This window comes from Crinia signifera, chromosome 1 (assembly GCF_055691185.1).
Source record: "Crinia signifera chromosome 1, ASM5569118v1, whole genome shotgun sequence".
Lineage (NCBI taxonomy): Eukaryota > Metazoa > Chordata > Amphibia > Anura > Myobatrachidae > Crinia > Crinia signifera.
In genome coordinates this window covers 117,569,331-117,588,261 of record NC_139217.1, presented here as the reverse complement: position 1 = coordinate 117,588,261, position 18,931 = coordinate 117,569,331, and the positions used below count along the sequence as shown (strand labels likewise).

General features: G+C 42.8%; 2 protein-coding genes across 5 annotated transcripts in view; one reads left to right on the top strand and one right to left on the bottom strand.

Annotated features, from left to right (window-relative positions):
• The window catches only part of PDGFC (platelet derived growth factor C), a 617,067-nt gene that overhangs the window by 439,261 nt on the left and 158,875 nt on the right, over window positions 1–18,931 (top strand). The window lies entirely within an intron of this gene.
• LOC146026365 (uncharacterized) lies at window positions 17,331–18,712 on the bottom strand. The gene is made up of 2 exons (XM_083156978.1): window positions 17,770–18,712; window positions 17,331–17,398 (listed from the first exon to the last, which is right to left on the bottom strand). The coding sequence occupies exons 1-2, from the start codon at window positions 18,407–18,409 to the stop codon at window positions 17,331–17,333; spliced, it is 708 nt and encodes a 235-aa protein (XP_083013104.1). The 5' UTR covers window positions 18,410–18,712.

Genomic DNA, 18,931 nt, shown 5'->3' with positions numbered 1-18,931 from the left:
CGTGCGGACCTGCCTTCGATGGTCGACGACCATCGAATGCAGGGGGCAGCTCCCAGCATGGTGGAGGCGTAGCCTCCACCATTTTTGTACGGATCGCCAGCCGTCCGTGTACGGACGGCCGTGGCGATCCGTCGGGTGGGCGGGGACTGGTTTGTGCGGTCAGAGCCCCGTGTGCGGCTCTGACCGCACCAACCAGAATAAGGGCCTATGTCTGGAGCTACATGTGAAACATCCTGTTATGGATTCTTTGTGGTTTCATTTTTTGCCTATTTAAGTGTGCACAGAATCTATTGCTTATTTGTTAAACAAATGATGGCGCCATTGCAGTTTACAATTATGTTATGATTTAATAATTGGGGATACTGTAGTAATAACACGTGACGGGCCATGATAGCAGATTCCTATACTATAGTTGTAAGAATTGCATTTGTTTATCTAGATGATCTGCTAGACTCGAGCAATGTACAGCTTGGAACATTGCCCAAAAATGCACAGAAGTAATTATTTAATGCTGCTTATGACAGGATATACTCAGCTCTTGTGGTTACAGTGGAGGAGAGCAGTTATACAGTAGTTACAGTACTACGTTGCTGTGCCAGCCTCTATAGAAATGCATGTGTGAGCCAGGTAGTTGTAGCTGGTACATGCATCGCAGTTTAACTGACAGTCCAGGTTCACCACTATGCTTGGTAAATAGGCTAACACAATAGGAAGCCAAGAATTTTACTGTCACTGGATTTACCGACCACATACAGAATTGAAAGCCTCAAAACAGCATAGTAGTAGTAGTACGTTTATTTATAAGGCGCCACAAAGTGAAAAATACAGTATGAATAGGGGTATAGCTGGTAGAACTAAAATCAGCATCAGTTCTGAAGTGGGTGTCAAAATTGTCAAGGAGACTGAGGATGAAGTAGAGGAAGGGAAGAACAGGACAGGAGCACAGGTGAGGTAAAGAGGTAGGGTGAGTACGTGAGGAAGGAGGACCCTACTCATAAGAGTTAACATACTAAAAGGAGGTGGGTGGACGAACGAAAAACAATAGGAAAGTACAGTAGGAACGGATGGGAATGGAGGCAGGATAGGAGGTTAGGCGGAGGGATAGGGTACGTTCACCACAGGGGCTCATGACATATGTACATCTGTGTGCGACTTAATCTGATCTGTGTTAGTAGTGCTACAATGCAGTGGCCGCAGCTTTTACTAACGCTAACTTCTGTTGTGCTTCATCTGTGACATTGGCCCGTATTCAATGCGGCCGGTGAGGGGGTTAAACAGCGGGGATCGCCGAAAACAAGCGACCCTCGACATTTAGCCCTCGTGCCGGCCGCTCACCCTAATCTATGTTCCGGCGGAATCCTCACTGTCAGAGGTGTTGAGAATTCCCCCAAACAGTAAGGCTCGCGGCTAATGCAGGGAGTCTGCTGCATTTAGCCACAAGCCTCTCTGTTTTAGCGGCTGCATACACTGTTTCCCCGTCGCTGCAAAAACCTAGCGACAGGGAAATGGCGTGTGCAGGGGGGTCAGTGTATTACTGACCGTGGGAGCTGTGACAGCGTGCAGTCAGCACTACTTGCTGTTACAGCTCGCAAAAATCATTGAATATACCCAATTTGGGCCCAATGCGGCCATTTAACCCCCTCGCCGGCCACATTGAATATGAGCCATTGTGTATATAGACACATCTGTAGGACTGTAGCTGGGAGTAACTGCATTAGACCTATAGTGTGAGGAAAAATTCAATTCACAAATTATTACGCTATGCTTAGGACTTGTTGCCCTTTTACACACATACAACCACCCCACCCACCCAGTCAGTCAGCATATGCCACTGCCCCCCTTAACACTTCTCGCTCCCCTCCCCACCTTCCATGTAGCAGAGAAGATGGTACATCTGTGTATTAAAAAGAAAACATTGTGGGAATGCAGGGCACGCAGGCAGCTGCTTTGCCACCAGCATGTACCTTCTCACCCTCTTCACCGGCCCGTTTTGGTCTGGCTCCTGCCAGTCTCTCCATGCCTATGAGGTCATTATAGGTCACATGCACAGCGAGGGGCGATGGTGACTGAGCCAGCACGAAGAAGCTGTGATTAATGACAGCCTTTCGAAAGTTTTCATGATACAGCCCTGTCATTGGGACCATTGGGTGGCATAGCAGAAAATCCACTACCGACTACATCCATATCCATGATATTTCCATTAGTTGTTAGACTTAAGACCTAAGGTTGATTGATGAGTGCCGGCAGATTTGCACTTTTTTGTCCAACAGTTCTTCAGTGATTATGAATGGATATAATTACTAGTGAATTGATAGTATGCATCGTTTTGAATATTGCCCCATTCAATACTGTATATGTTGTGTGTGTGTGTGTGTGCAAGTGTTATATATATACACTCATCCAATGAAGAAGGCACACTGACACATTCAGAAATGGTGATAAGAAATCAAGCTGTATTGGGCATGGCTGGCATATACACAGCTAAAAACATTGAGCGCTTTCGGAGAATGCTCCCCGTCATCAGGATGATAGCCCACAATCAAGCAGCATGTCAGCATGTCTATCTCAGGAGTTCCCCCACCCGCGCTCAAATGTAATAGAGCACCTCTGAAGGATTCTCTGTTAGACAGAATCCGGTAATTAGGTATGAAAAAAAGGAGGTTTCAGAGGGCGCTAAGAGATTGTTCAACAACTGTATAACAACAATATTTAATACATTAAAACATTCATTTCATAAAAAAATGACATAAAAATTGCCCTTTGGGCAAAATGAAAAATAAGTACACCTCACAAATATAAATTGGCAGTTGATATGACAGTATACTTTGGGAATTTGTCAGCAGATGTTAATCGGTTGAAGTATAGAGCCCAACGCGTTTCGTTGATAACAAGACTTCCTCAGGAGCAAAGATGAACCGACAGACTGTAAATTATGATACAGTGAAATAAATGCAATGTTTACAATAGTAGATACATCTAAACACAGATTATTTTAAAATTTGAGTCCAAAGCGAAAATCATGAGCACGAACAGGTTTATAGAGGGAAAAGGATGAAAAAGACCAGCACACAATTCACTAAATTTGGAGTCTACATTGAAACCATTGTGAATGAATTTTAACCGATATGTGGTATGGTTTAATAAATACCTTGACTTAATCTGTGGTGTAAATCCAACAAATCGATAACTTTCCAGTATCCAAAAGATATAAAATGGAATCAATGATATTCAACCTATGGTGAATAGTACATACATCTAAATATCCCAAGCAAGGAGTAAGTGAGTGAGGGTCCGAGCACTCTTATATAGTGCAAGGAATCTTACCTCACTTCCTGTTCTAATAAGAACTGGAAGAAGTATCCGTGGATGAAAGAGTAAAAATAAATGACATTACATCCGTGGGGGTAGTGTAAGTAGATAGATATGCCCAGTGCTAACATAGACTGGTGTTTATAAATAAAATAAGATAATTATGAATATACTTATAGCTTAATTAATAAGTGGAATGGTGCCCACGCCATGCGTTCCAACAAGTTGCCGCCCCTTCCGCCTATAGACAAACACTATCTAAATTGTCCGGCAGCTCAGAGCCGGAAATAGAGTGTGGAACGCACTTTGTGTTCCACCTCCTCCAGCCTGTCACTCCGGATGTTAAAGGAGCTGTATGTGGAACACAGCTTGCGTTCCACTTCAACCCACTGGCTTACTTTAATATGCCGCCTCCAGAAAGTTGGGTGTGGAGTGCTAATTAGCGTCCTATCTCTCGGGTTCTTTTATATATATATATATATATATATATATATATATATATATATATATATATATATATATATATATATATAAAAAAGGGGGATTATCGGAGTGCACTAAACTCAGTACCACCTAGCCGATTATACGGTTATAACAACATGATACACCAATCACACTTCATAAAGCAGTCCTCTGTTGTTTTCCAAAATCACATGAAAGCTTCGTTCAAAGTCAAGTCAAGTTCTTTATTAAAACCAACCAAACACGTTTCGTCAAAACGACTTCATCAGGGGCGTAACAATGATAGACCTTATAATCAGGTCTGTACAGCGAAGTAATGATATAAAATCAATATATGGTGATCATTAAAGTCCTGATCCAACCTGTTAAACCAGGCTTTCAGAGTGAGTTGGGTCCTTAAATCACTGAAACTTTATTGGCCGTATTCATATAATTTAAGAGAATACACAATTCACAAGGTTCAATAGGGTGAATCCAAGGTTGAGGTACCTCCTCCTTAATACAAGCAACAATCACCACAGTGTAGTGAAATCTCTTATTCCTTTACTGGCTGAATGTTTCAGCCATCTAATCGGCTAGGTCACCGGCCCTCCAGATGTTAATGAACTACACATCCCAGGATGCCTTGCATCAGTTAAAAAAGAGAAACAGCAAAAGCTGTTTAGAGCGCTGGTCGTGGTTGTTAGGCTCAGAGTGAGCTGCTGCAACTGGGGATTAGTCAGATCCCTAGTATTGATTGAGAAAAAAACAGAGAGGGGTAGTTGCAGCGCTCTAAAATTTTAATGAGTGAGTGCGATATCAATAAAAATGAATAATAAACATACAGTACATATAAAAAATAAAACAATGTATTGGTTAAAAGCAACAAGTGGACCAATTATTATGTGGAAAATATAACCTGCTCTGGTAATGAACCACTGGATACTGGTGCTGGAGTCCAATTTTGAGTCCCAATTTGTAATCCCAAAGGTCGCTGGAGGTGTCCCTGGCCCAATGGGGCGAAGAATATTGCTTGTAGGGATCCTCTCTAAAGTGCGGATTAAGTGCAGTTGGGGAATGGGTGAGGTACTCCAATTGAAATAAGCAAGCCGTAATTTTTATGCCCCAATCTGGATGACTGTGGGGGGGGGGGGCTGCCGTAGCAAGGTGCTCAATGCTTGGAGGTGAGAAATGCTCCAAACAAAATGAAGAGGTGGTATTTAGAGTCCCAGAAGATTTAAGCAGGTAGGGTGAAATGTCCACAAATGGTCCCACTTGGTTACCGACGCATTTCGCTGTCACTAGGGACAGCTTTATCAAGGACGACCAATACATTGTTTTATTTTTTATTTTTCATATGTACTGTATGTTTATTATTCATTTTTATTGATATCGCACTCACTCATTAAAATTTGAGAGCGCTGCAACTACCCCTCTCTTGTTTTTGCCTTGCATCAGTTTCAGCATGGCCACATAGCAAAACTAATGCAAAGCATCCTGGGATGTGTAGTTCATTAACATCTGGAGGGCTGGTGTTGCCCAGCCCTGGGCTAGGTGGTACCGAGTTTAGTGCACTCTGCTAATCCCCCTTTTTATCCCACTTTCTTGTACCCACAATCTGACTAACAGGAGAGCCTTATTGGAGAAGCAGCTTATTAGTATAAAGCTTGGCGCATAATGGAGACCATTTTGTTATTTATATATATATATATATATATATATATATATAAATATCAGTTTAATGCCAGATAAAGATATGCTGCTACCATACATGGCAGAAAATGCACAAACAATTAAACAAAAGTACAATACATGCTAAAAGCCAATCCAAGGAGAATACAATTTTATTCTAACAGCATTTAAAGTTGAACTGAGGAGTCTCTGCGGGCTTATTGCTATACTGTAGGAAAATGACTTCTATTTTCTCAGTTGGAGTTTTCTCGATTCTTTACATTTGCATTAAGCAGCTCTGGTCAGAGGGTGACATTTTATTCTTGACCTGTCATTTTAGCCATGATGTACAGTCATACAGCCTATAGTGTAGCATGTGCAAGACCAGCAATGCTTCATGTCATACCAGAAGAAAGTATTTGATGAATGTGTCTGCATGGTTTAAATCTCTTGTACAAGACCCCACAGCTGCAAATTATGTTTCTTTGTAGTTAACTACACGTCTGCACTATATTCAGTCATGGCTGTATTCTAATTTGTCTGTGTTCTTCTTCAGCACAAGGTGCCTACTATCAAAGTAATTCAATTGATGTACGTTAAAAAGATGTCTCTTTGTAGCATTTCAATGGCTTTCTTTTTGAGCTTTAGAAGATCTTTTCTGAGTTTAGTTATACACTTATGTTGACACACAAGTCACAATTTGCATAATATGTTTCTTTAAAATACCTAATAAATGTCATTGTTGACACAAGAAGAGGGCAGCCTAATATATACAAATTGTATTTTATGCTCTTCTATGTAGCTACATTTTTAAGAGAAAACACAGCTTATTTTTTTTCTCCTTAAACTTGTCTTGACATGTTTCTGGGATGAAAGTAAAGCCCACAGTGGACATCTGGTTTGTGTATATTTGCAGACATAGCAATAATAAATATTCTATTAGGCTTGCTACCGATGAAAGATTACAGTCTCCTTCTCGCTTTTCTGCAGCAGTTTTCTGCCTTTTAAGACTTTGTACATTGAGGAAGACGACTAAGGGGGAGAATGCTGGTGGCTTCAACCCTCTTCCCCTGATTATAGTTTAAGGGGGATATTCAATGTCCCGCTGCCATTCCTGATGGGGGAAATGGTGGCGGGGACCTATTCAATGCTATCTTCCTCGAAAGCGTTGAACAGTGACTTCCTCGAAAGCATTGAATTGAACTTCACAAGCAGTTGGGCACGTTCTGCTGAGAACGGCCAGAAATTCATGAGCTACATCTCAGTTGTAGTTTGTGCCGTGTTTACCGCTGTCGGGTAGAGGATCAAGGAAACGCATAATAAGATCAGTATTTACATGGACGGCGTGTCAAAAGCAACATTTGTTTAATGAATATTAGTCCTTATTAATTCTTTCGATTTAATTTCTGCATTAAACGGCTTGCAGTCCCGTCATGTAGTGCATGCTGGGGTTATTCTTCTTTCTTCATTCACCACAAGAATTGTTCCAATTGTGGTACCGGCATTACAGCCCAGAAACAAACAACTCTTACTCAGAACTCCCAGCCTCAAGTCCCCCAGGTAGAAAGATTACTCTTCGAGGGACAGGTTACCTAAGGTCTACAGACCACACCGGTCCTTTATTATCTCCTCCCAACACCCAGCCTACAGTTTTTGCCCACCTGCTACAAGTACACCAGCAGTGACTTTTGAACTCTTAACCCTTTCCACCCCTCCCAGCAACCCCAGAGGGACAGGTCACCAAAGGTCTACAGACCACATCGGTCCTTTAAATATCTCCTCTCAACACCCAGCCTACAGTTTTTGCCCACCTGCTAAAGTACACTATCAATGTCTCTTAAACTTTAACCATTTTCACCTCTCACAGCAAGCCCAGAGCGCCAGCACCACCCAAATCCTTCACTTGTTCTCATTTTAGGGGGTAACAGGACTCCCCCCTACAGGTGCGAGCTGCTAAGGGTTAGCCTTCTCCCTATTCCGAGCGCTGTGCAAACACCATTTACAAAATATTAACATAAATGTTCAGGTAAAGGTTAAACATCCCATAATATATAAATATACATACATAATATAACCTGTAAGAAGTTTCTACCCCCGGGCATGTGCAGTACGGACGGTGTAATGGTCAGCATTACTGCTTCACAGCGCTGAGGTCATGGGTTCGATTCCCACCATGACCCTAACTGTGCGGAGTTTGTATATTCTCCCTGTGCTTGCGTGGGTTTCCTCTGGGTACTCCGGTTTCCTCCCACATTCCAAAAATAACTGTTAAATAAATAAAAATGTGCAGCAGCTCTACTCTGTCCCTTTAACTACATGTTGTGGTGGCAGCTCTAGCAATTGTGTTATATACTGTTGCCATTGTGGTCATAATATGAGAAGCTAGCCAAGAGTAGAGTCGTTTTTGGGCAACCGCAAACTCCCCTGCGTTTGCCTATGGGCATGACTATGTTCTTATTTGCATTCTTATCTGAGTGGTGTCAAAACTGGTTACTTAATAGCGTTTGTGAGAGATAATTTTTGGGGTATCTTAGTCAATTTAAGACTGGCAACGGGTTTGGCTTGCAATACTCATATAACACACCTGTGCTTCATCTTCACTATAATGCTCATGTATCACCTTTCTACATTATTACTATTTGCATACTGCTACCATCACAAACGTCTTTAATCTTTCCAATTTGCCATGTCCTTTTACTCCACTCAAAATGGTTCCCAAATCCATTATTCTCCCAGCACTGTGTTTAACCTTGACAAACCAGTAATCCAATGAATAATAATACTCATCCTAATAAATATTTATCTTCAGTTAAATTCCTTACCCTGTGGAAGTTGTCTTTATCACCTTTCGTTGATCTCTTTCCACGGTTTAGTACATACTGTATAACCCTAAATTCCATCATTTTTAAAAGTATTTGGGTTACTGTCCTTGTCCTCAGGCAGCATTGTTTCTTTATGCTTACATTACTTAAGTAATAATTCTATGAATCAGCAGACAATATAATGATAATAATTCCATTAACTGGCTTCTAGGCTTTTTACTTTTCTTTGATACATATTTTTAATTAATGTTGTAGATGTGTAAATGTTCTCATTAGCAAACATGAATTGTGTAACTAGACTCATTCTCAGACCAGGATGACTGAACTACAGTATACATTTATGCCTCAGTGAACGTATAGCCACATCCAGCTTTTAGGCCTAAGGTCTATTATACAGTATCTGCTGTATAAGCTTTTTATTACCAGTAACCATAAATTTAGTCTGGGGATTGGTTATTAGGCATTGGCGACCTTTTGTGCGGGACAACTGTATAAATTTTGCTTATCTGGTCTTGATAGTAAATTTTACTAAGCTTTTAATACATTATATGCCTAGTAACATTGTCCAGGCCTGCAGTAAGCTCTAGTGTGTTTTTGCAATTTATTTAGAAGATGTGTTGGGAGCTTTATAGTTCAACCTTTTGAGGAGTAATTACCTGCATTCAGGTCCCAGATATTGTAGAAACATAACTCTGATCGTCATCATTAATTATTACAATGTTCTAAGCTTCAGAAGGTGCATTTAGAGTGTTTAAGGACAGTGCCGTCGAGAGGGGGAGCCGGACAGAGGGGAGAGAGAAGACGGGCTGCAGCTTGTCATCTCTCTCCATCTTTATATTTTTTTCACAGGGATTTGGCCACACCCCTCCAGAGGCCACGCCCCTCCACACCCCCTCAGGCCAAGCTATTGACACTTCTGAAAATGGGTGCTCCCATTTTCTAATACTATTAACCTCCAGATTCCAGCGGCAACAGGTTTGCATAAATTGGCCATTTGTCCGACGATATGTGTATGCGAAGTGTAATCTTAACGCTCCAGTGCTCAGACTCCACAGCCCAGTGAAGGTTTGCGCATGTGCAGTAGGATCTGAGCACTAGAGCACTCAGACCCTATTGCCCCTGGCATGTCTCTCGCAGAGAGGAGGGGGCCTAGGCGAGGAGGCTGCAAACTGGCCTCCTCCTCTCTTAATACGCCCCTGGTTAAAGTATATAGAGTTGTTTTAACACTCCCTCTTTCCCAATGTGTACAGTATTTCACGCATATGATCAATGCATAATTGTTTATAACCTTACAAGCTCCCTCTCAGCATTGGTAAATTGTTAATTCATAGTCTATTCTCTTCCACTAATTTTCATTGCTCACTCTTGCTTCAGTAAAAGTTTATGAGCCAGATAGATTCTACTTTGTCCTCATCTCTGCACTGTAAAGACTGTATTTTATGATCTTGCATCCAGTAGTACGAGCCAGGGCAATTATGTAACACGCCTTCTGACATGATTAGGCTAAGCCTCCGGTGACTGCAAGTGGATTAATACATATAGAGGGTCACAGATCCTGGGCTTCTCATAATAACTATGGGAGATCAGGTGGTGAATCTCTGCCTGCGCAGAGTAGCAGCACTGGCGTTTTGGGAGAAGGAACGTAGGAATACCTCTTATAACCTCCCAATTATGGGGTTATGGTTCCAGACTGTGGACATAAATTATATATACAGTATACATATGTAACTGTATATGATACTGCACAGGGCTGTGGTGTATCTTCTACAGTGCATTGCTGTCATTAATCTGGTACATTATCATGTATGCACTTGCAGTGCTTTCTATACTTTACTACACTATTTACTCTTTAATGGTTGGTCAAACTTCTGTGGTAGCTGGCCACACCCCCTCTGGAGACCTCTAAAGTGGGCCCCTATCACTACATTCTCCAGTGGGCCCTTCATGCCCCAGTCCGACACTGCTCTCATGTTAGGGGCAAAGATCTCAATGGCTGAAATAAGGGACTGAGGGGGAAATTTGCTAAGATCACTGATCATGGCCAATCCCGTGTACGAAAGGGTACAACCGGGATTGGCTGTGATCTGCCCGAAAATACGGCCTGAGAACTCGGCTAATTTACTAAGCTGCTGTGTTCTAAGGTTCCATATTTTCTAATGTCATACGTATTCGGATTTGGCTGCCGAGTTTCCTGGAAGCCAATTACAGACAAGTATGAAGCATCACTCGGATCAGTCAGATACGTGCGATGCTTCTCTTTGTAAAATTTAGAGAAATAATTAAAGAATAAAAATAACTATGCAGGGTCCCCGCCTCCATGAGTATAACCAGCCCTGGGCTCATTTAGCCGGTTCTGGTTGCAGAAATAAAGGGGCCAGAATGAATAGGGGTCCCCCGTATTTCTATAACCAGCACAGGGCTCTTGGACCGGTCCTGGATACAAAAATATGGGAAACAAAAAGAATAGGGGTCCCCCGTATTTTTATAACCAGCATCGGGCTCCACCAGCTAGTGGTATCATGTCACAGCCTGGGGAAACATTTTATACGAGTTTCTCCGGCCAAAGTGTATATAGATATATACAGTGGTCGAAGTGGGGCGGTATACGGGGGTATGGCATACCCCCACTTTAATCTGAAGATAAAAAAAAAAGTTTTTTTTCCCCCTCAGGATGCTCTCTGATCACTCAGCAGCACATATTGTGCTTTTGTAATACCCCTGTACAACTGGGCAGTCTGGCAGGGGACGTTGATGGACAGGGGGGTGTCCGAAGGTGCGCACTATATTCACTCTTTACTTTTCCATACCCCCACTTCAAAATTTCCATACCCCCACTTCAAAATTTCCACTTCGACCACTGGATATATATATATATGCCTAGTGTCCGTGAGCATCTGAACCACTGCTGGCAGAGAGTGAAACTACATCTCTTTCTCCCACATGCACAAAGAAGGTAGCAGACTAGCTTTCAAAGTTTTTGCTTTGAGCGGACTTACTAGTATATAGATATCCATATATGTGCAACTCTCCACTGTTTAGTCCACGTAAAAGAGTTGAATGCTAAGTAGACACATTTGTACACTCATGAACTGGGAGAGCACTGCAGACAGGAGTAACCCAGTTGCTTAAACCATACTGTATGAAAAAAGTAATAACGTAGCAACATACTTGGGGAATTGAACCCTTTGTCAGTTGAATGTTGTATGTCATGTAAACACATTTAAAAATATATTAATGAGCGTCACACCTGTCTTCTCTGATCAATAACTGCATATTTCTGGAGCCATAGGGGAATTTTATTCTCCTTACAAAAAAGAGTTCAGACTTTGCTGAAGAGTTACTTGGCAAGCAAACTTAAACACAGAGAATTTATGAGCACAAGACTCCTTAGAGGATTTAATGATTATTTAAAAAAAAAGTCTTAACAATTCCAGTGTTTGGGGGTATTAAGGCTTTGAACTAGACATTTCAATTTGCAGTTCAAGTCATAGGTCAAAATGACACAAACTACAGTATGTGAGCCCCTCCAGTGTAACTTGATAAAATGCTCTCTTTCACAGTTCAGTAGAACCCATTTGTCTTTCACCTTACTGTTTTGGATAGGTCAGGTTGTATTTCAAAATATTCTTTAGTTTAGCAATGTCATTTTTATTTTTTTATTAAGAGTGTTTGGTCACGTCAGTGCAGATGTTGTTTACCAATTATCTTTTTTTTATGTATTTTTTTTTAATTCTCCTTCCTTTCCCTTTCCTCCTTCTTCTCTTTCTCTTTCTTCTATTATATGGCATCACCAAGGCCCTTATTCAGATCTGATCGCAGTACAAATTTGTTCTCAAAATGGACAAAATCATATGCACTGCAGGTGGGGCAGATGAAACATGTATAGAGAGGTGTGCAATGCACAAGGACCCGTTTCTTGAATATTTGTCCTCCAGATCCAACATTGCTACACAAGTCACTGGAAAAATGGCATGGCTGCCATTTTACCAGTATTTTATACAGTGCTAGGGTCTCCTAGTGACCACAGTGCTAAGAAACTACCGCACTGCCGCCTTAAGAGGATCTGGCTCAGATAAAGACATGTCAGAAGCTTGGGTCATGCGGGACACTATAAAGTGTCTTCCCAAACAGATTTTGCAGACCTGCGGTGCATGTATTTGCTTCCGATTAAGTACCTACAGTACAGAGATACTCTCATCTGAGTTTTTCCCAGCACGCCAGTTAGTACGCCATATCGTGATTGAGGCGCACATGCGTGTGAGACGTTCATGTGCCCAATTCGCAGCAATGGAAGTGTGTGCATGTGAGATGCTTGCGCATCCCCGTCTCGGCAAATGGCGAGCCGAGACGGGAAGACATAGTGCGCTGTTGGGATGAATGAAGCTGTCTCCATCTATATATTATTATTACTATTATTATCATAATTTATTTATACCAGTCATTTTCAGTTATTGTGTAATCATGTCCATGAAGAAAGTGCAGTAGGTTTCAAAAAAGGGCTGACATGCCACACAAGTTTCCTAAACAGTTTCCTTTGGGAGGAAACAAAAAAACTTCAGTATCCTTTAATTCTGTCAGCGCATCTTGAAAGCAGATTTAATAGATTCATGCTGATTGATTTGTGATGCCTGAGGATAAGTCTAATAGACCTGTCAACCATGATAAAATGTTTTCATATCATTACATGCACATAAGAAAGGAATCTATTGCAAACTAACACAGATGGACAACTGTTCAAATATACACAACTATCCTTTCCTGTTCAGATGATTACCAAATGCAAGTATCTGAATTGATGAGGGATTGACTTGTTAAAAAAGAATTATGGCATTATTTGCACCTGATCTCTCATGTTGATTGGTTACATTAGTGCAGCTTACAGTTTCATAGGACAGTAAACAATGACCGAAATTCAGTAAGTATTTTGTATTCATAATTCATATTATCATTTATTTTTAAGGCTCCAGTTAGTCATTTACAAATGACACAAAATCTGGATTGCCTACCTAACCCGGAATGGCCGGGAGGCTTCCAAAAATCAGGTCCCCCTCCTCGGCGCTACCACCCCCCCCCCCCCCCACCCAATCTCTCCATGGCAGCATTAATTTCCAGCATTTCTTGGCTTTTTGGGGGCGGGACTAAAGATGCAAATCACACCATTTAGTCCCATCCGCTCCTCGAAGACCCGAATATTGTGGGATTTGCCTTACTGGGGGCAGGGCTTGATGACGTCTACATCAGGCCCTGCCCTTCCCGGAGTGCTGCTGACAGTCTCCTCTCTGGGCTTCTCCCAGAGAAGAGACTTTAAAAGTAGGCAACCCTGCACAAAATACAAATCGCACATGAGACAAAAGAAAGATCCAGTCCTCCTGGTGGCAGCTTACAGACTATTGGGTGACTGTAGCTAATCTGACTTGGGACTGAATATGGTAGGACATGCACAAATATTGGTATCATATTTGGGGTAAGAAACAATAAAGAATAGTGAGGAGGGGGGCTTTGGCAGAGTTCTTGGAAGATTGAAAGCTGTAGTATAGTCGGGTTAGGAATGACTAAGAGCTCCATTATTGGAATAGAATAAGTCGTGGAGGGAGATAGACAGGGGTTAAAGTGTGTGTGTGTGTGTGTGTGTGTGTGGGGGGGGGGGGGTTTGAAGTGGAACTGAGTTCCACCACCTCTAATGGTAGGGGTAATGGAGTTCCACCTCTACCACAGTCCTGAACAGTAATTCCAACAGAAAATCCTGTCCCAGCAGCTTCTTCTTGTGGCAAGGCGTATGTGATATCATGCCGTCCCCACCACTGAAGTGATAAAGAGACACTTAAAGGAGCAGGATCTGTGTATGCTGGAGGGAAACATGGCATGGAGCTGCTTAAGGGACATGGGCAGTGAGTGACAGAGACAGATATATATTTGCAGCAGAACTGTGGACTTTATGTGTATAAGAGGCACTACTGTGTGATTTGATATGAATTAAGGGCACTACATGCTGTGTAATGTTTATATGATTGTGCTACTGTGTGTTGTAATTTTAATTGGAGTTATTATTGTGTGACCACACCCTTTCCTTTTTGGGACTATTATCCCTTTATGGGAGGTAGGGTACAAATTCCCTAGCAGTTGTCTAGGCTCTATCTAATGGTGGTGGGGGGCTGTGCTAGGGGAAAGGAGTTCCACCACCTTTCCAGGACCACTTTAAGCCCTGGAGATAGATGAGTGTAATACCATGTTCTCATTGCCGCCCCTGCAAAATCCCGGGTTTTTCTTGCCGGGTTTTTGGCGGGGCACAGAGAATGGATACTTTTCTACCCCGTTATACAGCACCTTAAACCCGGGAAATTCCCGTGTATGACGCGTTCACACTGCTTCCCCTGGTCTGCCCTGCCAACAAGTGTGTGAATATAAAAGCAGCTTTGATTGGCTGTTGAAAAAGTAGCTGTGATTGGCTGTTTTAGAAAGCAGCTGTTATTGGCTGGCTGAGGATGATGTCATATAAAGTGGCCTGTTTTTTCCAAGCACACTGCATTGCTGGAATCATGGCTGATGAGATGCTTTTGTTTTGCACCATTTTGCTGTTTCATGCAGCAAATGAGAGCTTGCTGCAGCTGCTTGCATTGTGCTACCTTGCACAATGCACTTTGAAGAGGAGGAGAGCGCAATTTCTTGCTGAGAGAGACAGTGCTCGCCTTCATTATGTGCGAAGGAGAAGAGCTTTCATCACCTCCAGCGTTACCTCCATATTGAGGTTCAGCACATCCAGTACCCGGCGAATGTGGACCAGAGACTGCTCTCATGGCGAGGTATTTTGGTCTATAGTGGAGGGTTATGAGGATGACCAGTGGATGGAGCATTTTCGCATGTCACGTGGGACCTTTCAGTATGTGCTGGACCTTCTAACCCCTGCACTTTCCAGACAGACCACAAACTGCAGAATACCCATCTCACCTAGAAAGAGACTAGCGATAGCGCTATGGTGGTATGCTACACCGGGAGAATACCGCACAGTCGCCTGCTTGTTTGGAGTGGGGAGATCCACTGTATGCACTATAGTCCATGAGGTGACGCAGGCTTTGCTGGAAGGACTTTACCGTCGTTTCATCACCTTACCTCAAGGACAAAGGTTGGACGACATCATCGCTGGTTTCCTGCATCGTGGATATCCACAGTGTGCTGGAGCTATAGACGGTACACACATTCCTATTATTGCCCCCACAGAAAACCATGCAGATTACTTTAATCGCAAAGGCTGGCACTCCATAATTCTACAGGCTGTAGTGGACCACAAATATTGGTAAGTACATTTTTTTATGATCATATTAAACTGTACTTTGCGTATTGCTAGGGTAACTAAACAGAAATCTTAACACTTTATATTTTCAGCTTCACCGATGTCTTCATTGGCTGGCCTGGCCGTTCCCATGATGCAAGGGTTCTAGCAAATTCGGACCTATACCTTATTGCTGAGGAGAAGCAGGATGGCTGGTTGTTCCCTAGAGAGGTAAAGATATGTTTTTGCATGTTGCAGTTGGGATATTTTTAGTGTTATGTATGCATGTATGTATAACCAACGTACCACATGTATTGTTGTTTTTCAATGTCTCTCTTTACACCGGTAGAGAAAAGTGGCAATCTGAATAGCATACTTGTACTCCAAGAATTCCATATTTAACTCTTATTTTACTTTGCAGAAATCGAAGATCATCGATGGGGTGGAGATCCCAGTACATATAATCGGGGATGCAGCATACCCATTACGACGATGGTTAATGAAGGGGTTCACCCAGCGCCATCAACTTACCCCGGAACAAATTGATTTCACCCACACCCTCAGTTCTGCACGAATGGTGGTAGAAAATGCCTTTGGCCGTCTAAAAGGCCGTTGGCGTTGTTTAATGAAGCGCAATGACATTGATACCAGCTTCATGCCTCATGTAGTTGCTGCCTGCTGTGTGTTGCACAACATATGTGAGTTTAAGAAAGAACAGTTTCTACCAGAATGGACCGTACTGGAGCCTGAGGAATCAGATCACTCTGCAGATTCTGAGATGTATGAGGGGACAAACACATGTGCAGAAGACATTCGCAACACCATTACCAATAACATATTTGCTTTAACCCACTAGTGTACTATAGTTTTTAATTTTCAATAAACTTCAAAAACATTTCTGTTTGTTTGTACATATTTTATTCATATGTACAACATATATTTTTTTAGTTAAATAGCATAAAGTGTACCAAAAATGCACATAGAAAAATATAATAAAACTGTAATGACAATACCCAAATGCCTTACATAACTTCTGTACAGGCCGGGTGGGCAGACAAATAAACAAAAAGTCAATAAACACCTCTACAGCACATGGTAGCGGGGGTTTTCCTTTCTTGGAGCCGTTCGATTCTCCGCATGACTATGTGGACCAGCCGCATAATCAAGGCAGTGTGGTGGAACTGTGGGAGGCTGAGTTGCACCCGGTGTACGCTCAGGGAAATGGCAGTGATTTGCTGGAGGCTGAGGTGTCCCAGCAGCATACTCGGGGCACTGCGGAGGAACTGGTGGAGGCTGAGGTGCACCAGCTGTACGCTCTTGGAAATGTCGAGGATTTGCTGGAGGCTGTGGTGTCCCAGACGCATACTCTGAGGAGTGCGGTGGAACTGGGGGAGGCTGAGGTGGACCTGCTGTACGCTCAGGGAAATGGAGGTCATTTGCTTGAGGCTGAGGAGTCCCAGCAGCATACTCAGGGAAAAGGTGTGACATTGGTGGTGGGTGAGGTGTGCTGTATGGCACCATGTTCCCCTGGTTTGGGCCTACAAAATTTGGTTGGCCTGCGCTATACATTGGATAACCATACTGAAAATTATTGTGTGGTGGCTGGGGCAGTGCATGGCCTTGTGCCCTAAATAGACTATTAAGGAACTCCATCTGCGTATCTCGGTTCTCTCGATTGATACGCTCATGCATACCAACAATGGCAGTAATGAACGTGTTCTGTAGGTCACGCTCATTGTCCATAAATCGCTGCAGACGAGCATCTTCATGAACTTGCATCGAATTATCCATTTCCTTCAGGTGTTCAAGCATTACGGTGGTCATTGCTTTTGTGGCTTGTGCTTTTGTGGTTTAGTGGACCTCTTTCTTCTCAGTGGCACATTATAAACTATGGGAAAAACAAACAACACATTACTATACAAGACTATAATAATGTTACTTCTCCTTCTACCCAAAAGACATTTTTGGTGCCCATGCACTTGGAAAACCATCTGTGCTGAAGGCTAGATATCAGTAAAACCTTAACTTCTCATTCAGACGTGTTAGCAATGTTGCTGACAGGCCTGAATCAGATCCCCTCTGCACAGATGCATGTGGATGTTAAATTTCAAAAATACTTAAATAAAAAAGCAGTGTTGGCACATGCATGCTTGAGGCCTTTTCCCTCCTGCACTCTTGCTACATGCTGCGACATATTTCTTTAATAAACAAAAATATAGTACTGTGTAATAATGGTGTGTGTAAAAGTTATAAACTTACTGTTGGTCCGCAACTTTGGACGTGCACTCTGTGGCAATGCTTCAAAGGCTGGACTTCCTTCAGCAGGTAGTGATGATGCAGGCGTTGATGGTGGTCGCTGCAAAGGTGATGGCGGATGCTGCACAGGTGAAGAGAATGCCGTGGGACCTACAGCGGAATTCTGGGAGTTAAATGATGAATCCAGAACTTCACATTGGGCTTCACCATGAACAGAGCGGGAATCCATTTCACTGTCTGTGGCCTCAAGGTCAATGGGTGACGCTGCTGCTGCTACTGCGTTTTCTTCACAGACACTTGCTGCACTGCCAGCAAAACTGCTGGAGGAGGACAGTGATATGGGATTAGCCAGTGCAGAGTTCCCAAAGATGACATTACACTGGTCATAAAATGGCCAGTCCATACGGGCACCACCACTCTTCCTCCTGTTTAGGTCATGGACCTTAGCATACTGCTTCCGCAGGGCTTTGAGTTTATTCACTACCTGTTGCTGCGTTTTGACGATGCCACGGGCAGACAGGATTTTGGCGATGTTGTAGTAAACAACGGAGTCCTTCACTGTGCCGGTCACTTGCTTTTTTATCTCCTCCTCTCCTCTCACTGCTAGCAGCTCGAGCACTTCCTCATCCCTCCAGTGCGACATGTCTGCTCTCCTCGACGCAGCATATGGACGTCAGACGCAGCATGAAATGGACGTCACGTCACCTGATCACATCCGCCAATGAGCTTCTTTTTTTCCATCATGTTTGAAAAACCCGTGTCTGCGCTGTTCAGACTGAAGTACACCCGTGTATTACCCAGGAAAAACCCTGCAAAAAACCCGTGTGTAATTCCCGGGGCATAACACCCGGGAATTTCAAAAGGACGCGTTCACACTGAGACACGACACGGGAAATTACCGCTCGCCCTGCCAAATACCCGGGTTTTTTAGGCAATGAGAACGGGGTATTAGATGTAGTATAGTTCAAAATTTAAATAGGGGAGCCACACCCACTGATATTCCAAACTGACTCACTGGCAATTGATATTTGAATTTTGAACTGTGCTGCAGCCCCTTCACTGGATACAAGTGTATCTTGTGACATATATGAGCAAAGGAGAGAAAAGGAGAGGAGTTGGTGAGAACTTTGAAGATGAGAAGCTTCAATGGAATTCTAGAAGACAA